This window comes from Diachasma alloeum, unplaced genomic scaffold (assembly GCF_001412515.2).
Source record: "Diachasma alloeum isolate Michigan unplaced genomic scaffold, Dall2.0 Dall_scaffold_00185, whole genome shotgun sequence".
In the NCBI taxonomy this organism is placed as follows: Eukaryota; Metazoa; Arthropoda; class Insecta; order Hymenoptera; family Braconidae; genus Diachasma; species Diachasma alloeum.
In genome coordinates this window covers 2,150,703-2,175,281 of record NW_021680351.1, presented here as the reverse complement: position 1 = coordinate 2,175,281, position 24,579 = coordinate 2,150,703, and the positions used below count along the sequence as shown (strand labels likewise).

The 24,579-nt window shown below is 36.4% G+C and overlaps 2 protein-coding genes across 2 annotated transcripts; both read right to left on the bottom strand.

Moving 5' to 3' along the window:
* Window positions 1-30: 30 nt before the first annotated feature.
* On the bottom strand, window positions 31-16,808 carry LOC107048197 (phospholipase DDHD1). The gene is made up of 8 exons (XM_015271262.1): window positions 16,387-16,808; window positions 11,607-11,900; window positions 8,197-8,370; window positions 7,944-8,072; window positions 7,696-7,837; window positions 3,461-4,167; window positions 1,682-1,828; window positions 31-1,224 (listed from the first exon to the last, which is right to left on the bottom strand). The coding sequence occupies exons 1-8, from the start codon at window positions 16,454-16,456 to the stop codon at window positions 1,076-1,078; spliced, it is 1,812 nt and encodes a 603-aa protein (XP_015126748.1). The 5' UTR covers window positions 16,457-16,808; the 3' UTR covers window positions 31-1,075.
* Window positions 16,809-22,488: 5,680 nt separating this feature from the next.
* LOC107048061 (enhancer of rudimentary homolog) lies at window positions 22,489-23,675 on the bottom strand. Its single transcript, XM_015271020.1, has 3 exons — window positions 23,469-23,675; window positions 23,245-23,332; window positions 22,489-22,851 (listed from the first exon to the last, which is right to left on the bottom strand). The coding sequence occupies exons 1-3, from the start codon at window positions 23,469-23,471 to the stop codon at window positions 22,631-22,633; spliced, it is 312 nt and encodes a 103-aa protein (XP_015126506.1). The 5' UTR covers window positions 23,472-23,675; the 3' UTR covers window positions 22,489-22,630.
* Window positions 23,676-24,579: the final 904 nt, after the last annotated feature.

Here is a 24,579-nt window from a genome sequence, read left to right as displayed (position 1 = left end):
ATAACGAGGAAATAAATTTTCTCGATTAGATAATTCATTGATTGCTTTTATTGTTCCTTCAATGTGCTATAACAACATGTTCATTCAAACTTCATGATTCTCGTAACATTGACTCTACAAAGATATTAATATATTTAAAAAATTCTCTCTAATTCCTCCATCCATTTCTCCTCCTTAGGCTTAGCGTAAATGACTGGATTCCACTAGTTAATTCAGAACAGAAAAAATAATGACGAAAAACAAGACATGCGCTGGTGCTCTCATGCAACGATCTGCACTCAAGAATAAAAATAATTGTCTTGATATTTTCCTAGTTTGAGACGGTATGACACTTTCAGATAGACTATTAACGATTCATTGACTAATATACTTGAAATAAATCTAAGTAGATAAAAATCAGTGGCGAGTCTCAAAGCACTGAAGATTAATCCATGAACATGTCCTCTAGGACCCCTCAAAACCGACATAATTAAACAATCAACTGAGGGGTAGGGAAGTCACATAAAAAAAAGGTTTCAATCCCCCAATAGTTTTCGATACATTTCCAAAATAATTAATTTGTGCTGAATTTTCACCACTCGACATCTTCATCATCTCTAGATCGATGAAATGCCCCAGGCGAATAAACAAATCGATTATTGTTCGATCAATGGAGGGGGGGCAGTCTTTCGAATAAAGTACAATTTTGGTCGCTAATGAATAAAAACAATTTGACACGATTCGTGCATCTCTCATCAACGTTCAATAAATTTTATAATTGAAAAACTAACGCCATCAACACTTTTTTAAATACAAAAATTATGCGACAATCGATTGATTAGGCTTACGAAGTAATCAGCTTATTGTATCGTTTTTCCGTTATCACAGATGGTTTTTTTCATCAATTATTCATCGTCTGGTTTTTGAAATTGTTAGTAATTTGTTTGTGTTCTAGTTCATTTGGTGACAAGCCCGTTGTCTCCTCTTACAGAGTTTATTTGGGGAGTAAATGAGGCCCAAATATCGCGGACTAGGGGGTAATTGTGCACTACAATCCGGGGGGATTGTCATCGGTGCTTGATAAGTCAAGCCAACATCACGTCTCCAGGTTGGGAAACAGACGGGTTAGAACGAAATAGGCGACGTCGTAGTTGTTCCAGTAGGCTGTGTGTGCTCTCACTGTGTATAAGTAGTTTCGACCCATCGCACCTGCCCGCAGGACGTAATCGAGTCGTTGCTCCAATTCTGGAATTTATTTCATTGATTAGTTGAGGAGTTGTTGAAAATTCTTGCTTGAAATTTTGGAGAAATCTCTCGGTTATTTTTAACAAGCGACAGTTTCCTTGAAATGTCAATAAATTTCACGATTATGACTATAAATTCACAATTTCATGAAAAACAATTGTTTTTGGGATGAAAAATTGTCTTCTCAGAGCAATTTTCGAATGTTTTCAATAAACAATTAATTTTTTTGCACTAATTATTTGTTTTGGCGTGAGCCAATAGCCTGTGATTATTAAAACTCATGGTAGTCTCCCCGTAATTTAAAATATTGAAAAGAGAAAAATGAAGGTTCAGATATTGTGAGAATGAATGTTGGACGGAACTACTGAAGAAAAGGGGTGGATGAGGTGACGAAAACAGAGTATTCTTCGTTCGTTCATCATCTTCAATGGATTATGAAGATAATGAGGGTAATTACCTTCGTCAGGACGGATTGGATTAACGTCAGTGGTATCCACTTCTCTAGTATTCCACCCAGCTCTAACCAGCCCCCACAGACTCCAGCCCCTCTCAACACTTGGGTTAGGGGTCTCAGTGGGGCTCTCGGCTTCTCTCTCCTCATTATCTGTGGAGCGAAACATTTAGAGATATTCAACAATTGAATTCATCCAGTCCTGAGACATATCGGAGTTCGCAGGGGTTTCGAAAACGGAAATTAATCAGTGATCATCATATATTAGTTAGAAGAGAAATATCATTTGACTTTTTTCTTTGAACGTTTTTCCCAAAGAGATATTCACTAGATAAACTGGGAAATTATTCTGGACAACATTGCGAGGCATCATTTTTACAATTTTGATACATTTCCGTTTTCTCCGATATAAAGAGAGTTTTAAGGGTATTATGGCGGGGTCCATAGCTGGAAAAAAAGTAGAGAATTCAATGAAAATTGCTGAACAAATTATTCGATTCATTTGAAAGCCGTGTGCAAAATGTCAAGACCCTTACTTAAAGAATAATCATGGCAATAATTTTTGAAGTTGCTACTTATACACGCAGTTAAATGGGGCATCGGTGATTTTTGTGAATTTCCTACGTTATCGATAGATCAATATGTTCCTAAAAAACATTAGAGACATTAGAGATTGATTGGTAAAATAATTCGGAATTTGAAACTTTAATTTTTGATTAATTTAAGAGTGCCAAGTGAATTTGGCGATGACCTTGAAAATTGACATTCACCAACAAAGTTATAATTTTTTTAATTAATAGTATTAGACAGATGGTGAACATCGGTGACAATTTTAAAATTTTAGAACTTATGAATATCGAGAAATTAAATAAACAAAATAAGTCTTATACACGGCCTCTTATGGAGTTTTGATTAAATTGAACGTTTCAACCCCCTAGGAACTCAAGAAAAATTTGAAAAAATTTGAAGATATGGGGAATGATGTGTTCANGCCGTACCCACTTGATCCCATGCTTTCTCGGGGTTCCTCACGCGAAATAGAGGATTTTCCGCATTTTTTTCTCGATGTCTAGTTCCGGTTGCGGGTTTGAAATTTCGTCGGATGGATGAATACATATTTCTCCAATGATGAAGGGAAAGAAAAAAATTTTTTTGAATCTTTTTTCAAATTGACTTGGCACCCTTAAAAATTGAAAAATTGTTGAGTTCTATTACTTGATTAAGGATTTATGAAATTAATGTCAACTATAGTTTATGATTATGCCTATCACTGCGGTGAAATGAATGAATCAATGCGAAATAATGAATCATTGTACACCAATAAAATATTCACTTGTAATACCACAAGAGCTCCAAAATTATCGGGTATTTTCCGATAGTTTCGTTGCAAACAAACGGAGTCAAATTTTTTTTGAAAAACGTGACGACTTCGTTTGTATGCAGGGAACCTTGAGAAAAATGTCCGATTAATTTTGAAGCTCGTGTGGTATTCGGGGGATTATTTTTCCAATCCAAATGTCGGGCAATATAATTGGACCATGAGACGAAACTCACAATTGAGAAACGAAAATTGTATAATTAACACAACGACACAATTGAATTGAATCTGTCAGTTTGACGAGGGGTTAATTCGACTGCATGATGTTTTGTTTTTTATACAGCAACTACCAGAGAAAATTATCAAAAAATTATCAGTTGAAAATCCTGTAGCTTGTACCACGTGATGTCGAATGGGCCAATTATATTGCCCGATATTTGGGCTGGAAAATAGTCACAAAAAAATACCTGAAGTAGGCATAGTGCCCTCCCCATTGGCCAACGACACAGGTGGTGTATCAATCTGCTGTTCATTGGCCCCACCGTAAGACGTAATGAGTACAGGATCAATTTTCCTGTAGCCCCTCACAAGCAGTGGCTCCATCCTATAGGCAACTGGGTCAGACCAGTGGAAAATATTGTAGAATCTCTTGCACAAGCCCGGTGGCATGACATCGACTCTATTCGAGGGTGTGCGAGTTCGAAGGGCTAGAAATACTGAGAGTGGCGAGCCAAGGCAGAACATATTCTCAATGGTAAATTTTAGCCCATCAGTGACCACCTCCTGGGTTGCTGGTGATGGGGGTCGCGTGTCTGGTCCCATCCAGCCAGTCACAATGTCATAAACAATTACACAGCCCAGGGAGTGGGCGAGAACTGATACTTTGCCCTTCCAGTCTGGATGTCTGCTGATGAATTTACAGTAGAGACGGTTCAACTCTCTCTGGAGGCCTGCTCGCACCTCACCACCGTAGAGGGGGCTCGTGTAGTAGAGGATGTCCATTGCGGAGGAGTTCAGCAAGTGGCGAATGCTCAGGACACTGTAGGGGGTTATTGCATCCACTATGTCACCGTCTAGTTTCAGGGAGGAACGCCATTCCACTGGGAAAAATTCTACTCGGTGGGAGGTTGAGGCGAAGTACTTTTGTCTACACCAATCTACACAATCACGAAATCTGAAAAAGGCATTGGGGATATTTGCGAAAACTTGTTGTTTTTGAGGGGATGCGTCGGCGAAATTTTAAGGGCTTCACTGGGCCTTGAGACCCATTGAACAGTTTGCGATATATGACGGAATATAGGAATAACTAGGGGAAGGCGCGGAGCCGATTGATTTTGCCCGTATAATAATTTTTTCCTGTTTTTATCTTCAAAATGCTCCTTGCGCCGGGGTATTCATACGATTTTAGATTTTTTTTAATGCTCGTTATACTCCAAAGAATACTCCGAAGAATAAAGTCAAGCAGCCGTTTTACTTTATTCGCAATAGATCGCGAATAAATGAATTTTGAAGTTCATGAAGTTTTCGCGTCTCGAGGGTAAAGTTTTGAGGAAGAAATTTTTTCTGGCGCATGCGACTTTCTGCCAATTTTTATCCAATAGAAATTTCTCTAAAAGTACGTCCGAATGTTGGAAAAATGAAGAGAAAATAGTGAAAATATTTATTGTTCATTTCTCCACTATTGGACGAAATTTATGGAAATTTATGGAAAACAGTCGTATGCGCCAAAAAAAATTATCCTCAAAAGTTGGCTCAACATGATTCTGCAGAGCCCAAATCGTCCAAATTTCATGTTCCCTAGATTAGGTTTTTATGACCTTTTTCCACTTAGCACGCGACATTTGAAAACTTAAAATAAGGTATTATTTTTTTGGTGAAGCTCGTTATATTCCAATAAATTGTTTTGTTCAGAGAATAGTAGGTTCCATTCACTTAAAGAGAAAAATTCGTCGATATCAACGAATTCCACATAAAACATGGAGAAATCTAATTAATTCACGATTAGAAGAATCTCCTGTGGAAATCGGTTTTTAACGACTCGTAAGAGTCGTATCTCACTACCGAGATATCTCAACAGTAATTACAAGTTATTACAAAAGATACTTCAATCGTGTTAATGAACGGTGGCAATCGATGAATTCGATTTTGATAATTCTTGAAAACAAGTCGACACACTTCCAGACCCACAATTATCTAAATCATTCAAATTGTCATTACGTACACTTTTTGGGCTTCAACTGAATTCTTACGGAATCTAAATTGAATTTTATTCCTGGAAATGTCTCCAATGATCGAGAAAATAGATAAATTGATTCGAAACTGAACCATTCAACTGCGACGAGTGAATAAAATTTTTCATCGATTGAATAAAATTTGTTAAGCTCAGTTTTCAAGGAATATCTCCTAATCTAAGGGAGATAACGAAATTTTCGTGAAGACCTTTATTGTAGCGCTCAATTCGCTCTACAAAACAGGTCATGACGAAAATTTTGCCATCTCCGTTAGACTTCGAAATATTCCTTAAAAACTAAAAATAATCCACACGTTCTTACCTAACAAACTAGCATTTCCTCATCTCACCACAGTAACAGATATTGGAGTGAGATCATCATTTTCAAGGCTGACACGAGGAAATATCGGAAGAAAAATCAAATTCCCGTGTGGAGTCTCTAAACAATGTTCGATATGTAATACGCGTCGTTTTGGTTCACTGGCGACGGGTTTAGTTGTGGTACAGTTTATCGAATGAAAAATCAGATTCCTATGTGGAATGCAACATGAATCGTTCTGGTTCACTGACGGCGCTTCCGGTCACAATTAAAGTAGCTTATATACTTGATTGTTTACCAGAAAGTTTATCGAAAGGAATGATTTTTATCTGAATGCTGAACGAATACGGGATTGAAGCTGCACAGGAGGGTAGAGGGGTAACCAAGGGTTACAAGAGTCAGCATTGGGTTCAGGAATAGGGTCAGAATGAAGGTCACGATAAGGGTCAGGATAAATCAACAGCGAAGTGGTAGAACGGTTCAAGTCAATTTTGACTACTGACCAGTTTGCAATAAATATCTCGGAATCTAAGGGAGATGGCAAAATTTTTGTTACAACCTTTTTTGTAGGGCCGATTGAGAGCTACAGTAAATGTAATTACGAAAATTTCGCTACTTCCGTTAGATTCGGAAATATTCTTCAAATACTCAATTGGGAGATAAGTCGACTGAAAGTAGCTCTACCCTTACGGTAAATTCAAAGATTATTGAAAACTTCTAATTTTTCTCTCGATTTAATTATCGTTTTGGTTTTTCAAAGAAGAAATGTTTGAAAATCAGGATTTAACCCAGTGTCTTATGTGAAAATCAACATTTCCATTGTAATCAAAGATTAAAATCTGTTTTTTTTTCGTTAGATGTGAAAAAATCAAGAATTTTTTTGACACATAAAAAATAATCCACCGTTTTGCAAACAAGTTTTATTATTTATTTATAAGAGGGTAATATTTGAAAAAATATCAATATTTTGCGAAATTTAATTTAGACAATACTGACTGGGTATGAATGTTTTCAAATTTTTTCCATGCAATTTAGTTGAAAAATTAAAAAACTGAAAATATCCAAAAGTACAGCGTAGCCCGGCCGAAGGTTAGAGCTACTTTAACCCTAGTTTGGTCACCACAGGAGGGAAACGCCGCAGGTCGATTTTTTTTTCTTACCATTGACTGGCTGAGCGGAAAAATCCTAAAAAATTGTAATGCGTCAATTCAAATGTCTAGAAAATGATAATTTTTTAAAAAATTATTTATATCCACAATTCCTGAAGAAAAAAAATTATTTCTAACAAACGGGCAATTGTTTCCCATGTTAAATGAAATTGCCCGTTGTGCGGCGTTGCCGAAGTCTCGCTAAACGCGCCCGGGCAGTATAGAGTGAATTCGGCAACGCTCGGGCCTAAATAACACGGCGGCGATTCCCTGCGGAGGTGACCAAAGTCGCAAGTTCTCATATGGTGTCCAAAACTAGGGTTAAACCGGTTTACCACTTCGCTACTGAAATATGCAAAGTAGGGTCCGGATAAGGGTAAAATAAGGATGAGAATGAGGGTCATATGGGGTTAATGTGAGGGTTATATGCTGTCATAATATGAGGGCCATGGAAGGTTCATATGAGGCTTTCAAGGCGTTGAGTGGAATCTTCTTCTAAAAACAAACCAATCGCCCCTAATGGGTCGCATCGTAAAAACCTTGGGGGCTTGGCGAGCGGAACGAGCAGGAGGCGAAGCCCCCTAGTTAAATTGAGAAAACAAAGCCAGCAAAATCTATCAAACTCTAACACAGTATAATTCAGTAGCGAAGGGGCAAAACGGTTCAAGTCGACTCACCTGCCAGTTGAGTTTTTGAGGAATATTTCCGAATCCAAGGGAGATAGCGAAATTTACGTAACTACATTTGTTGTAGGATTTAATTGGCTCTACAAAAAAGGTTATAACAAGAATTTTGCTATCTCCCTTAGATTCCGAAATATTCATTGAAAACTGGTCAATAGTCAAAATTAACTTGTGCCGTTTTCCCACTTCGCTACTGAATTTCGACGAGGCGAGAGAGAAGGGCTGATGTTGATGTATCAATTAAAAGCAAAGAAAAAACTTTTATAACATCAAGGAAATAAAGTAATTGAATTGAATGATTTTAATCTGTGTTGTCACTTACAGCGCAGTATTGCGAATGATCTTCTGGGTATCTCGTTTCTGTCCGATTCCATGGACAACGAAGACCAGATGATCGATGTCGTTGGGTTTGTCGGACATTGAGGCGTTGACTTTATAGCCTCTTCTCAATTGGTACCCGCTGGCTAAAATAAAATAAAAAATATGGAAAATGTCGATGAATGAAATGGAAATTTCACCCAAAATTGTAATTTTTACAAACATTACGTAAAATGTAAAACAACTACTTACTCTTGCTGAATCCCAATCTGGAGGTCACACTGCGCATTAATTTACTAGTTGTGTACTCGCTGTAAAGTGCTACATCGTTAATCGCGTGCCAGTCGACATGAAACTCGGAAAAACGCTCGGTGTGTAGAACTGCGAGATGAAAGAGGAGAATGAAAGAAAAAAAAATAATGGAAAAAAAATTGGATCATTGACTGCGTGTCGGTGAGAATAATTGCGTGAGGATAATTAGCTCGATGTCGGAGTGAAGTGTTACCTCTGTAGGAGTGGGAGGGCGAGGCCTCTTCTGGGGTGGAGCCTGCAGTGGAGCTCTTTCGCTTCTCGAAGAGCCTCAGGTGAGACTCCTCTATTACCCTCGAGTGCTCCAGCTCCAGGGGTATCCAGCTCGCCTCGTAATACCACGTTGCCCTCATTATCTCCCATTCTTCACCTGGAATCATACGATTTTAACTGTTCACTCGCTGATAAATTTTGTGGAGATTTTCATAATTTGTGGAAATGTTGTTGATGAACATAAGTGTCAACTTAGAAATTAACATTTCGAATACATAAAAACGATAATTTATTCTCCGTAAATGGGAAACTGAGATCAGAAAAAAAAATTTACACTAAGTCATCACAGGAATGTCCCTCGCTTCTAGTCGTCATTTAAATGTAAATTTTATACAGAATTCGAAATTCAATCTCATTTTTTTCATCCTTTTTTCACGAGATAATTTGAATTATCAGTGGAGATGGTGCAGTGGTTAGACGAATGTTATTATTGAAATTCAATAATTTGAAAATAAAATTTATGACAGGGACTCATGAGTCATTCGCCATCAATTATCCACTCATCTCCTTCACAAAGATGGAAGTGTAAAGAAAAAGATGGCCTTTTTTTGTTAGTTTTTTTTTTAATTAAAAAGTTCAAGTATAAACAAGATTAATAATTCATTCTCTTCTCAGACGGGAATCAAAATTCAACAAGGTGAATTCACCTTGAGAACAGATCAGTTGAACGAAAAAAATTTCTTGAAGTCCAAGAGACATGGCGAGCTACAAAAAAGTTTTTCATAGATGATTCCTTATTTTTCCGAGGTCTCAAGAGATTTATCGGGAATTCATCTTCACTTAAAGTTATCTTATCCCATAGGAAAATCCGGAATGGTAATATGATTTTATGTGATCATCTCCACGTGGCTGCCCACTTAAAAAGAAAACTCAATTACGTTCGGAATTCGATTTTTTTTTCTCAATTTAATTATCGTTTTGGTTTTTCAAAGAAGAAATGTTAAAAAATCAGGATTTAACTCAGTGATTAAAATAATTAACTCAAAGATTAAAATCAGAATTTTTTTTCATTAGATGTGAAAAAATCAAGAATTTTTCTGACACCTCGTAAGAAATGATCCACCGTATTGCAAACAAGTTTTATTATTTATTTATAAGAGCGAAATGTTTCAAAAAATATCAATATTGTGCGAAATTTAATTTAGATAATACTGACTGGGTATGAATTTTTTCAAATTTTTTCCATGCAATTTAGTTGAAAAATTTAAAAACTGAAAATATTCAAAAGTACAGCCAGGCCCGGCCGAAGGGTAGAGCTACTTTAAGTTAATATAGGGTCACAAGGAAGTACAACGTTCAAACATGTTAATCTCCTTAAAATTGTGTCACGTTATCAGTGTTGATATGTCAATGACTTAAAGTTTTTAGGTTTTTAGTGGACTCGAATAAATCAGGAGTGATGACCATTAATTAATAAATTAATACGTAAAATGCTGTCAAAATTGTCTTTTAATATTTAATACGAGATATTGATTCATTTCCCCCCATCTCATCTGGTATCTTATCTGGCGTCACTGCGCAAAAATAGTTTTGACATTTCTCTCGAACAAGAAATTATCATTCACATCTCGAAATCACGACGTCCACTCGGGAAAAAATAAAGAGCCCGTCTCTTGACTCAATGAAAAAACCCATTGGGAATTGAATGAACGATGCATTGGTCGAACAAATACCCGCGATACTTCAACAGCCAACGCACGCCAAAGGAAATTGACAATAATAACCCCAAGGACACAGTAATCTCTAGATAGGGCTGAAGCGATGCGCAAGGAAATAGAAACTAATTTCTTAGAAGCATTCACACACACCGGCTAACAATGCCCGATAAAAGGTCTTATCAGCTTGTTCTAGTGCCTCGAGTTGGGCATCATGTGTGACTCGTGAAAATACAAAGTAGAATGTAAATTTCACGAATAGACTGAATATTTTTTCGCACTATTTCCTTCTGTCACGGCTTTCATCCAATTGGAATTATGAGTAATTGTGCCAACCATTGTGACAACTGAAAACCATTTGACTCTCAACTAAAATAAAAAAGAAAAGTTTCTCTCCCCTGATAGTTATCGATGCATTTCCAAAATAATTAATTTGTGCTGAATTTTCACCAGTCGACATCTTCATCATCTCTAGATCGATGAAGTGTTCCACGCAAATAAGTGAATCACAGAATTGGAATTTTTTAATTTCAAAAAGTGAAGGTAAATTATTGTTCATCAACGCTTCAATTCTCATTTGATGGATTTCGAAATTGTTTAGTTAATTAATTGAATCAATTTAATTCATTCTTTAATTCATTGTCTCCCAAATCCACGAAGATTTAGTACCAAAAATGCGTAAAATCACGAATAAATCAGGAAAAACAACGAAAATTCAAAAAATTGATGGATTTCGAAATTGTTTAGTTAATTAATTTAATCAATTTAATTCATTCTTTACTCCAGTTTCTCCCAAATCCACGAAGATTTAGTAGCGAAAATGCGTAAAATCACGAATAAATCAGGAAAAACAACGAAAATTTAAAAAAATGATGGATTTCGAAATTGTTTAGTTAATTAATTTAATCAATTTAATTCATTCTTTACTCCAGTTTCTCCCAAATCCACGAAGATTTAGTACCAAAAATGCAGAAAATCACGAATAAATCAGGAAAAACAACGAAAATTAAAAAATTTAAATAAATACAGTATTATTGAATAAAAAATAGTTTTCATATCAAATGAATGACTCCACACCCGCAATTTGTTGATTCACAGAATCTGAATTTTTTAATTTGCGAAAAGTGAAGGTAAATTATTGTTCATCAACGCTTGAATTCTCATTTGATGGATTTCGAAATTGTTTAGTTAATTAATTGAATCAATTTAATTCAGTAGTGAAGCGGTAAACCGAGTCAAGTCGATTTTGACTATTAGCCAGTTTTTGCTGAATATCTCGGAATCTAAGAGAGATAGCAAAATTTTTCTCATGACTTTTTTTACAACGCTCTATTGGCTCTACAAAAAAGGTCCTGACAAAAATCTTTCTATCTCTTTTAGATTCCGAGATATTCGTCAAAAACTAGCCAATAGTAAAAATCGACTTAACCCGGTTTACCGCTTCGCTACTGAATTCATTCTTTAATCCATTGTCTCCCAAATCCACAAACATTCAGTACCAAAAAATGCGAAAAATCACGAATAAATAAAAAAAACAACGAAAATTAATTTTTTTTTTAAAACAGTATTATTATCGAATAAATAAACATTTTTACATCAAATGCATGACTCCACATCCGCCATTTGTTGATTCACAGAATCGGAATTTTTTAATTTGCAAAGAGTGAAGGTAAATTACCTGCCCAGAATATGGAGACACACTTCATGTCATCGAGTTTGACGTCGTACATTCCCCCTTTGACAACGACCCTCTCGCAATCGTCGTTAGTCTCATTGGCATTTCTCTCCTTCTCCAGTTTTTTTCTCCACGCATCCTCAATCCTCAGGCTGTCGTATCCGCAGAATTCCACCCATCTCTTGTCAACACCGTCTTTGTAGAACCATCTTATTTCTTCCGGTGCAAGGGGCTCGGCATAAGGCACCTCTTCACCTATGTCCATTCGATTTTCCGCTAGGGATTCTGCCTCGATATCTGGCGGAGAAGGAAAAACATGTTACGGGAGGGGAGACCAAGGAAACATTAAAATAGTGTGAATAAACTCCAGTTGAGTCGTTGAGTCTAACAAGGAACAATAAATTCAAAAAGCCAAAAAAATGATTCATCGTAGATAATTTGTCCCATGAATTGCAAGAAATTAATCCATCAAATTCTTTCTTCAATCATTTTTTTAAACAGAAATCTCTCGCAGAAACGTAAATTATTTATTATAAAAGTTTGACAATGGCGATAAATTTCGTATCGGGCGCAGAATTTCTATTTATTTTTTCCGATTCTTAGCGATTTTTTCTAGATTTCAATCTCTTCCCTAACTCCGAAAAGTTAATTTTCTCATAAGACTCTGTGTTATCCTTGCACTTCTGGATTAATTATTATCAATAATACTAGACTGCCCATTCGACATTCGAAATTTTCTATACGGATTGCGTATTCAAATGATTTCTATACGATTTCTCTGGGTTTGATTCTATACGACCCATTGCCACATGTATAGAAAGATTTTTTACGGAGTTGCGACATTTCTCCACGATTTTCTCTGGAGCGTTTCGACATCTTTCGTGTGAAAACAAAAATTTATGTGTAGAAATAATTCGTATAGAAATGTCCGAATATCATATACGAAAATCCTGTAGAATTTCTATAGGGAAGGATGGGGTAACATGGACACTTTGGATTTTTTTAAAATTACTCATAACTCAGAAACAAATTTATCAATTGAGCTCAGTTTAGGCTCATTACAAAGAGAAAGGAATGCTCTTTAATTTGAAGAAAAAAGTGAATTTCATCAACATTTCAGTGTCATTAACATTTTAAAAACAGTCAAGTGTCCATTTTACCCCAACCTCCCCTACTCATAACTCAGAAACAAATTCAGTATTTGAGATCAGTCTCGGCTCATTCTAAAGGGGAAAAAGTGTGGTTTCCATGGAAAGAACATTATTTCATTTTATTTAAAATTGAATGAGCTGTTAACATTTTTTAAAAAAAGTCAAAAGTGTCCATTTTACCCCAACCTCCCCTACTCATAACTCAGAAACAAATTCATTATTTGAGATCAGTCTCGGCTCATTCTAAAGGGGAAAAAGTGTGGTTTCCATGGAAAGAACATTATTTCATTTTATTTAAAATTGAATGAGCTGTTAACATTTTTTAAAAAAAGTCAAAAGTGTCCATTTTACCCCAACCTCCCCTACTCATAACTCAGAAACAAATTCATTATTTGAGATCAGTCTCGGCTCATTCTAAAGGGGAAAAAGTGTGGTTTCCATGGAAAGAACATTATTTCATTTTATTTAAAATTGAATGAGCTGTTAACATTTTTAAAAAAAAGTCAAAAGTGTCCATTTTACCCCAACCTCCCCTACGCAATCCGTACGAAAAATTTCTATACGATGTGTTCATACGCGCACGCAAACTCAACCAGAATATTTCTACTCATATTAACTTTAATCTGTTGGGAGCAGCAGATCTAGAGAGAAATTCCAAGAATAAAGAGATCAATTCGAGGTATAAGGGGTCTTCTAAAATATCGAGATATTCGTGCAACAACTTAATTTCAATTTTTGAGTTATTTGTTTCCTTTCAGAATTAAATTCAGGAAATTGTCGAATATTCCACAGTTGTGACAGAAATTAACGGACTCAGATATTTAATCATCACGCCCATCATTCGATGGAGTCACGTAATTATCGCACTAGAATTTAAAGAAAACATTCACGTATGAGAAGACATGGCATTTTCCACAAGTGCATTCATTCCGCGATTTAAATTCGTTGAAATAAGGCCAAGTATTTCAAAAACTCCCAATCACTCATCACTCCTAAATAAATTATTCCCAATCATATCAGACTGCCGATTGCGCTAAAACTCAACCAGAATGTTTCTCCTCATATTAACTTCCCCTCAGCATTAATTTCCGATTTTAATCCTCAAAATTTGAGTTTTAGGGGAGAGTGGGGTAGAACGGCCCCTGTTGATTTTTTTCAAAAATATTAACAGCTCATTCAATTTTAAATGAAATAAAATAATTTTTTTTCCATGGAAACTACACTTCTTCCCCTTTAGAATGAGCCTAGACTGATCTCAATTAACGAATTTGTTTCTGAGTTATGAGTAGGGGCGGTTGGGGTAAACTGGACACTTTTGACTTTTTTAAAAATGTTAATGACAGCTTGAAATGTTGATGAAATTAAATATTTTTCTTTCAATGCAAAGAGCATTTCTTTCTCTTTGTAATGAGCCTAAACTGAGCTAAATTGATAAATTTGTTTCTGAGTTATGAGTAATTTTCAAAAAGTCCAGTGTTCCATTTTACCCCATCCTCCCCTATCACAAAAAAAGTCAAAAGGGGTCGTTTTACCCCACTCTCCCTTATTCTCCTAAAAAAATGCGAGAACCCCTCCAGAACAGACAAAATCCTCAATCTCTCGCCACAAAAATTGACTTCCCTCTCAACAATCACCAGAGACAAATGATTGTAGGAATTTGAATATTAATTTAATGATATAGCAGAGATTTGAGTTATCGATTTGTAATAAAGGAATTTAGGCAAACAAAATAAAGACGAAGGACGAATCTAGTAGCGAAGCTACAATCAATGACTCAAACAAGTGTAAAAGGCGAGAAACCCACATGACTCGCTCTCATTCTCGCTGGCCATTATCAAGATAAGTAGGGGACGGTAGGGTAAAACGGACACTTTTGCCTTTTTTTGAAATATTCATAACGTGTTGAATTATTCATGAAATGGAATAATTTCATTTTTCAATTGAAAAACAATGATTCCTGTTTGTGATGAGCCTAGACTGAGCTTAATTGATAAATCTGTTTCTGAGTTCTGAATATTTTTAAAAAAGTCAAAAGTGTCCATTTTACCCTACCCTCCCGTACTCCTCATATCTGTAATGGGTACCCTTTCATATTTTTCATGGCATTCTGGACCTTTTACCAATAGGATGGGCCATTTATTATTCATCTCTCTATATAAATAAAAAAATAAAGCGAAAAATTCAGGGGACACTCAAGTTCAGGGGACGCTTAAATTCAGGGGACGCTCAAATTCAGGGGACGTTGGGTGCCTATACGAGGAGGTGCGTGTATTTATAAGAGATGTCTATATGAGGGGGTGGTCATAAAGGGGATATCGATATTTATGGAGGATTACTATGTTAGGGGGTGCTCATATGGAAGATGTTTATGGGTACGGTCACACCGCTGCGGTCACACGGACGGAGGGGGAGCGAGCGAAGCGAGCGGGGGNGTACATTTTATAAATTTATAGAGAACTGAGCAATACTTATTTTTATGAAATGTTTCATGCGAGTCATTAATAAATAATATTTCTATATAAAATATTCATCCTCATGAGCAAATAATATTTTGGGGTCATTTATGTCTTAAATTTGTATTGAATCTTTATATTTTTCTCGACATCATTTTTATGTTCAATATATATATTTCTACTCTATTGAATCATCTATTTCTTGTGTATTTCGCTCATAAAATTTAATTTGTCACGTATTTATCCAAACAATTATTATTATTCCTATCCTATTTACTAAATCCTATTTACTAAAGATTTACTAAAGATGAAAAAAAACGTGAAGTTGTTTTATATCGAAATATCTCGAAACTGCCGGACCGCTAATCCTTAATTCTGATTGGTCAATATGTGACATGAAGTGATTCACAAAAAAAACACGCGGCATTTTCAAGTTCTTCAGTGACATAATTTCAAATTCTTCAGTGGTAAATTTTTTTTTCACGTCATATATATATATATAATATATATATTTCACATGTATATATATCATCGGCGAAATTAATAAATTCTGTCCTTTTATGGAGACCGATTATTAAAAAAAAAAAGAAGATAATTAGTTGAAAATGAAAAATTCTTTATATATTCTTTTACTCTACTTGGCTATTCACTTCAATCATCAGTCGAATTCTCTTTGATTCATTATCAATATTTATANATATCAATCCTTGGCAGGAATAATTTTTTCTCTCAGTGTAAGGTATTTAAATTCAATGAATTCCATTTCTTCATTTCAACGAATGAATAGATCAGCGCGCGCGAGAGCGCGCGCATGGATCTTGTAATTAAAAAATTTCATTAGATGATCAAATATTCCAACACGTGTGCCGCACGTGAAGACTGTCAACACCGACACAAGACACCTGGGTAACCCAGCGAAAGGTGGAATTTTCCCTCGATCGACTAATCGATTCCCCACAATAAACCAATTGTCAACCATCAAAGCATATCAACTCCTATTCCTCCGACCGAATGCACAATACCCGAGTGATGTCATGCCTCAGCTATACCAACCCAATCCAAACTAACCTAAACCCCGAAGAGTGGACCTTGCAGGCTCCCCCGAGGACCCCCAATCGACAAAAAAACCCGCAACAATCCATCGAAAAACAAACAAACAAGCAAATGAACCAAAAATACCTTCAATCCGCGGATTCTCCAGGGCTGTCTCACTGAATGGCTCAACGTCAGTGAACAATTTCCCCGACATTCTTCCTCCACAGCTCCCCCCGGCGCCCAACAATTCCCAAAAAACTTCCAACAAATACCAAAACCCAAAAACCCTCTCACTGCCCCCCAAAAATCCGATTATCCCTTCGAATCCCGAACGAAAACCGAAAACCAAAACTGGAACTGTCACGCGCGACTGTAAACCATCCGCAACTGCACTCCACTTTTCACTCACCCCTCCCCCCCCTTAAACCGCACTCACTCGCCATGCGTTTTATTAATTCTAAACAAACGATAAAATTACATTTTTCATTAGCTCGAAAAATGTCGAATTTAGTTATTTTAATGTTCTTTTCACTCGATCGATCAGCTCTCGCTCATCTGCGGTCAGACTCTCATCTGCAACTGCTTGGGTTTCTAGTAGAAGATTATCTTCCCAGGGTACCCCCACTCTACGTGATTCCCACTCATATGCGTGTCTCCCACTCCAAAAATCTACGGATATTCCTTTTGGAATATATACTATATATTCTTACGGCTGTCCCCTCCACACTCCCCCCACTACTGGCACTCGTTCATCATTAGCCTTTCCATCTTCCTCTATTGCCTGCAGTTCTATCGTTTATGTAACATATTTTTTTTATTGCTAGTGGAATTTCAAGGGGGGGGAGGCCGGTAGGGGAGATAGGGAGGGCGGAAGTGCAGAGTGATTTTTTACGCAGTCCCCGATGATTTTTCTATTTTCGCTTCCGTATGGAAGCTTTGCAATCACTCAAATTTAAAGTAGCTCTAGGGGAGGTTGGGGTAAAATGGACACTTTTGACTTTTTTAAAAATGTTAATGACAGGTTGAAATGGTGATGAAGTTTAATAATTTTTTTTTCAATGCAAAGAACAATTCTTACCCTTTGTGATGAGCCTAAACTGAGCTTCTTTGATAAATTTGTTTCTGAGTTATGAGTAATTTGAAACAAGTCTAAAGTGTCCATTTTACCCCACCCTCCCCTGCCCTTACGGTAAATTCAAAGATTATTGAAAACTGCAAAAAATTGCAGAAANGTTTAATAATTTTTTTTTCAATGCAAAGAACAATTCTTACCCTTTGTGATGAGCCTAAACTGAGCTTCTTTGATAAATTTGTTTCTGAGTTATGAGTAATTTGAAACAAGTCTAAAGTGTCCATTTTACCCCACCCTCCCCTGCCCTTACGGTAAATTCAAAGATTATTGAAAACTGCAAAAAATTGCAGAAAACTCGGTTAGATTCGGAATTCTAATTTTTTCCTCAATTTAATTATCGCTTTGGTTTTTCGAAGAAGAAATGTTTGAAAATCAGGATTTAACCCAGTGTCTTATGTGAAAATCAACATTTCCATTGAAATTAATGATTAAAATCTGAATTTTTTTTCACTAGATGTGAAAAACTCAAGAATTTTTTTGACACCTCATAAAAAATAATCCACCGTTTTGCAAACAAGTTTTATTATTTACTTATAAGAGGGAAATGTTTGAAAAAATATCACTATTTTGCGAAATTTAATTCTGATAGGGGAGGGTGGGGTAAAATGGACACTTTAGACTTTTTTAAAATTATTCATAACTCAAAAAAAAATTGATCAATTGAGCTCAGTTCAGGCGCGTCATAAAGGGAAAGAATTGTTCTTTGTATTGAGAAAAAATTATTAAATTTTATCAATATTTCAACCCCTCATTAACATTTTTAAAAAGTCAAAAGTGTCCGTTTTACCCCAACCACTCCTAATACTGACTGGGTATGAATTTTTTCAAATTTTTTCCATGCAATTTAGTTGAAAAATTTAAAACCTGAAAATATCCAAAAGTACAGTGTAGCCCGGCCGAAGGGTAGAGCTACTTTAATTAAGGGGATACGTCGCGGAAATTTAAAAGTCTTCACTGGGCCATTGAACAGTTTGTGATATATGATGGAGTATGAGAATAACTAGGGAAAATTGCGGAGCCGATCGATTTTGCTCCGTATAGTACGAACAACTTCATTTTTACCTGTTTTTACCTGCATAATGCTCCTTGCGCCGCAGTTTTCATACGATTTTAGCTTTTTTTAAATGTTCGTTACACTCCAAAGAATAAAGTTAAGCATCCGTTTTACCTTATTCGCAATAGATGGTAAATAAATGAATTTTAAATTTCATAAATTTGACTCCACTCTAGAGACGCGAAACGAACAGAACGACAGAACGAAATAATGCGCAAAAATTTCGATGATGTTTCAATTGATGACAGTACTATGACATGAAAAAATAGAAGAAGAGAATGGTGAAGTAAGAATAAAAAAAGAGAATCCCTTCAGAAGCAAGTTACTAATGTCTTAGCAACAATAACTATACTCATTTATTAAAAAATGCCATTATCCATTTATTTTTCTAGTTTTGGTTTTGTGAGATTATTTTTATCATGGGTTTTGAAGGACGGGAGGAGAGCGCGGTGGGGCGGGGGAGGGGAGGAGGGCGAGGGGTGGGATTCATATCTAATGCCAATTCAGCAATTACCATGAGGATTGAACGCACGTGCCTGTTGCAACGCGTGTGACGTTGACTGTTGCATCCAGATGATGACGCAGTGCGGGCGTGGGGATAGATTTGTTTGTCTTGGGAGGAATCATTGAGGATTTTTTTAATGCGGATTTCAGGGGCACGATTATGATGAAGATGAAAATTGATTGTAAAGGAGTAAAAACTGTTTTCAATTTGTTTATATAATATTTTTTTATTGCTAGTGGTATTTTGGCGGGCGGGGGAGGTAAAGAGGAGGGCGAGAAAAAACACTCAGAGGCGCCAGAATAGTATATTTCAGCACATGTGGGGCAATATCGTCTTTAACGTGTGTGGGGTGACATAAAATTTTGTTCAGTACTTGTTGGGAAATTTCGTCCTTAACGTGTGTGGGGTTTACAGCATGAGCCGAAGGCGAGTGATATTGCCCCACATGTGCTGAAATATACTATTTCATCACGCTGTGCGAAAAAATAATTTTTTCGGCGCGCTTCGCGTGCCTTCGGCTCGACTCGTGCTCCCTCGGCTCGACTCGTGCCCCCTCGGCTCGACTCGTCTCGTCTATCGCTCGGCTGCGCGTGTCCTACGACTCTCCCTAAAAACATTACCCCACTCGTATTAACATTCCCTCTTTTTCACACTTGTAACGTAATATACTATTTTTCCACCTGCGGCTAAAGAGTCATATCTTGGATTTTCTGAGGGGAAAAGTCGACTTCCGGCAAAATGGAATTTTTTCGCCGAGTGAAAGTCGATTCCGACTATTAAAGTGGCGGGCTACCCAGAACTCTCAACAGTATGTGGGAAAAGTAAAAAATAAAAAAAAAATTTTTCACTCGGGTCAAAAGTGTCATTCTTGGATTTTTCGCCGAGTGAAAGTTGATTCCGATTATTCAAATGACGGNATTGCCCCACATGTGCTGAAATATACTATTTCATCACGCTGTGCGAAAAAATAATTTTTTCGGCGCGCTTCGCGTGCCTTCGGCTCGACTCGTGCTCCCTCGGCTCGACTCGTGCCCCCTCGGCTCGACTCGTCTCGTCTATCGCTCGGCTGCGCGTGTCCTACGACTCTCCCTAAAAACATTACCCCACTCGTATTAACATTCCCTCTTTTTCACACTTGTAACGTAATATACTATTTTTCCACCTGCGGCTAAAGAGTCATATCTTGGATTTTCTGAGGGGAAAAGTCGACTTCCGGCAAAATGGAATTTTTTCGCCGAGTGAAAGTCGATTCCGACTATTAAAGTGGCGGGCTACTCAGAACTCTCAACAGTATGTGGGAAAAGTAAAAAATAAAAAAAAATTTTTTCACTGGGGTCAAAAGTGTCATTCTTGGATTTTTCGCCGAGTGAAAGTTGATTCCGATTATTCAAATGACGGGCTATCCAGAACTCTCAACAGTATGTGGGAAAAGTAAAAAATAAAAAAAAATTTTTTCACTGGGGTCAAAAGTGTCATTCTTGGATTTTTCGCCGAGTGAAAGTTGATTCCGATTATTCAAATGACGGGCTATCCAGAACTCTCAACAGTATGTGGGAAAAGTAAAAAATAAAAAAAAATTTTTTCACTGGGGTCAAAAGTGTCATTCTTGGATTTTTCGCCGAGTGAAAGTTGATTCCGATTATTCAAATGACGGGCTATCCAGAACTCTCAACAGTATGTGGGAAAAGTAAAAAATAAAAAAAAATTTTTTCACTGGGGTCAAAAGTGTCATTCTTGGATTTTTCGCCGAGTGAAAGTTGATTCCGATTATTCAAATGACGGCCTATCCAGAACTCTCAATAGTACGTGGGAAAAGTAAAAAATAAAAATAAAAATTTCTCACCTGGGGCCAAAAGTGTCATATCTTGGATTTTTCCAGGCGAAAAGTCGACTTTCGGCAAAATGGAATTTTTTCGCCGAGTGAAAGTCGATTCCGACTATTAAAGTGGCGGGCTACTCAGAACTCTCAACAGTATGTGGGAAAAGTAAAAAATAAAAAAAAAATTTTTCACTGGGGTCAAAAGTGTCATTCTTGGATTTTTCGCCGAGTGAAAGTTGATTCCGATTATTCAAATGACGGCCTATCCAGAACTCTCAATAGTACGTGGGAAAAGTAAAAAATAAAAATAAAAATTTCTCACCTGGGGCCAAAAGTGTCATATCTTGGATTTTTCCAGGCGAAAAGTCGACTTTCGGCAAAATGGAATTTTTTCGCCGAGTGAAAGTCGATTCCGACTATTAAAGTGGCGGGCTACTCAGAACTCTCAACAGTATGTGGGAAAAGTAAAAAATAAAAAAAAAATTTTTCACTGGGGTCAAAAGTGTCATTCTTGGATTTTTCGCCGAGTGAAAGTTGATTCCGATTATTCAAATGACGGCCTATCCAGAACTCTCAATAGGACGTGGGAAAAGTAAAAAATAAAAATAAAAATTTCTCACCTGGCGCCAAAAGTGTTATGTTTTGGATTTTTCCAGGCGAAAAGTCGACTTTCGGCAAAATCGAATTTTTTAGCCGAGTGAAAGTCGATTCCGACTATTCAAGTGACGGGCTATCCAGAACTCTCAACAGTATGTGGGAAAAGTAAAAAATGAAAAAAAAAAAAATTTTCACCTGCGGCCAAAAGTGTCATGTCATATCTTGGATTTTTTCAGGAGAAAAGTCAACTTTCATCCCAACTTTTGGGATGGAATTTGAAAATTATTTTCGTGGGATTTTTTGGATTAACGCGATAGTCTCTAAATGCTAAGACCTAAATTAATGATTTTTTCTCCTTCTGATACCTTTCTTCTATTATTTCCCCCTCTCTCCCTATCTGCATATCTTCTTGAATGAACAGACACTAGAACAATGCTCGTCAGTCACCAGTCGTTTATCCTGACAAGTGAGGAGAATTATTCTGTAGAAAAGCGAATTTTTCATTGGGCCACATCAAAGAGAACTCCAGCCCCGGAAGGTTGAGCCTCATTTTCCATCATTTTGAAAGCCGTCCAATGAAGACGAAAATTCCTCGGAGCGAGCGAAATTTCGGAGAACAGTCGGGAAAACCCTCTCTCCTTGATTGGTTTCACGTCAAGACTCTTGACAAGATTTTGGAGCTAAAGCTTCATCGAGATTCGTAAATTAAAGGTATTCCCAGTGGACATTGGATAATAGTTTATTTATAGTTATAATTTTTTTTTAAATTACGTACCTGGTCCAACCAAAAGTTTCCAACTTTCCAAATTTTTTTTTTCTTTTAATAACATTTCAAGGCATGTTTGGAACACTTCTACATCATATTCAATTTTCATTAAAATCCAAAAAATGCGGATTTAAATAGTATGGAACGCCTCATATACAACTGCCTGTACAGTTAAACTGCTGCTGCCACTTCTCTCAGAGGAAGATTTTCGGAATTGGCCGTATTACTCGATCGCAAATTTATGGAGTTAGCTTCGTTTCAAACAAGATTGTCATGAAAATTTCGCTGTCCCCCTTCGAAAGAATATCTTCGAATCTAAGATTTTCTTTCTTCGCTACTGATTTTTTGAAAGGATGCAAATAAAACTCTGGTGTAATCCTTAAATGAATTTACATTTTACAAACAGTAGAGAAATACCATGAATTATCATTAACTTAATACGTATGATAAAGGTAATCTAGACGTTATCTTCTTATGTACGTTTATATTTTGTGATCCTAGAGTAATCCGAGGATTCACTCGCTGTGTCCAGCTGCCCGACGCAGCAGAACGTAGATTTTCTCCTTGATCCAGTCCTTATTGTATGGGGCATAGCTGTTTGTCGATTTTTGATAGACCAGACACGAGAGATCTGTCAGTTGATCGACGAAATCGAACAGTTGACTGATGTCGTAGGTTATCGTTGGAGTGTTTGGATTTCTCTTTTTCAGGTGCTCTTCGTAGATTTTGCATACACCTGTTGAAATGTCAGGGTTAAGTTAGAAATGTAACAACAAAGGTTCAAAATGTTTTGACAAATGTTGATCAGCAGATATTGACAATTCAAGGTTCACCCCATTCTCCCCTCATTCCAAATATTTGTCATTCGTGGTGTATCATCTTCATAATTGATTTTAGGGGATGTTGCCCTACCTTTTAACAGAGAATTTTTTCAACTACAAAAAATTCTGCTGATATAGCAGAATTTGTTCTCAAAATTCTCTAGTTTTCGAGATAATTTCATATTTAACAACGAACATTTTAAAAAAGCCATTAAAAGAAATGTAAAACGTAAAAAAAAACGTGAGTAACGAAGTTTCAAAAATTGCTGTCATATTATTAAATAAAATTAGCAATTTATTTCTTGTACCTTCCATGCACTCATTAACGCTCTCATAATCAGAATAAGTCCTGGTCTCGGGTCTGTTTCCAGGTTGAACCAAGAGGATGGTGTGCGACTGGAAAGAGAATCCAAAAATAAAATCTAAAATAATAGACAGTCGACTCCATATTGAGAAAAACTACAAACGTAAACAGACTCCGAAAGGTAGTCAAATGTGTTTGCAGTCGTGAAAATATCGATCGGAGGCTCACCATTTTGCTTGTGAACTCTTATTTCAGAATTCCGAAGGAATGTTTGATGCTTCAGGAAGGATATCCGCTGCCTCGAGTGTTCTGATATTCTTTTGAGATATTTGGAGATCCCCAAGCGTTGATGACAATTGAAATGCTGCAATACGATATTTCTAACCACAAAGATAGACTAAACAAGAGAATGGGAATGGGGTGGCGAATTGCGATTTATTTGAACCGAAAATTCTAGAAATTCTGTCATTGGTCGAGATATTTCGGTCGAATTTTCATGAGTGGCGACAACTACGGTAGACATTTTTAGCGGTAATTATAGCGTATTTATGAATGATTTGAGAATCTAATTAATTATAATATCACGACTGATTTATTGATAAGAAATAAAAAACCTGAGCTAATGATGAAGATCGGAGAATTTCAATTTTTCCATTTATTTGGAACTTTTTTTCAATGGAGATATTTCCTAAAAATAAAATAATATCTAACAAATACAAAGAAATAATAAATAATAAAATGATATATAAAAAATACTTTATATATTATATCTAAAAAATACTTTATACAGGGGACAATGGGGTAAAATGGACACTTTTTACTTTTTTTCAAATGCTAATAACTTACTGAATTGTTGATGAAATTGAATCATTTTTTTTTTCAATAAAAAGGGAAATTCTGCCCACTTGTGATGAGCCTAGACTGAGCCAAATTGATGAATATGTGTATGAGTTATGAATATTTTTAAAAAAGTCAAAAGTGTTCATTTTACCCCACCCTCCCTTATAACTTTGTATATAAATTTTCCATCTTAGAGATAACTTTCTGCAAACTTCCACTTGGAAAGAAGACAAATGAATACCCCCGACCAGGGTTGCCAGATTTTGGCGATTTATAGCCAAAACCTGTACAATTTTAAATGGGGTGACGTCACGATCCGGTAACACTGCCCCCGACTAGAGATGCAAAATGACCGTAATTTTTTAGATCGCGTCATATGACCAAAAATGACGGTCTTGTGACGGTCATGTGACGCACAAATTTTCCAACTACAAATGATTGACACAAATCATTTGTAACCAAATTGTTGTCAAACCATCTATACAGTTGCATAATGACG

Excerpts from the sequence above, each read along its gene's own strand:
- LOC107048197 (XM_015271262.1), bottom strand. The coding sequence starts at position 16,456 with ATGTCGGGGAAATTGTTCACTGACGTTGAGCCATTCAGTGAGACAGCC. Across the intron at positions 8,371-11,606 it reads TGTCTCCATATTCTGGGCAG|GTGAAGAATGGGAGATAATG; the intron begins GTAATTTACCTT and ends GTATGATTCCAG. Across the intron at positions 4,168-7,695 it reads ATCATTCGCAATACTGCGCT|ATTTCGTGATTGTGTAGATT; the intron begins GTAAGTGACAAC and ends TGCCTTTTTCAG.
- LOC107048061 (XM_015271020.1), bottom strand. Across the intron at positions 22,852-23,244 it reads CGTTAATGAGTGCATGGAAG|GTGTATGCAAAATCTACGAA; the intron begins GTACAAGAAATA and ends ACATTTCAACAG.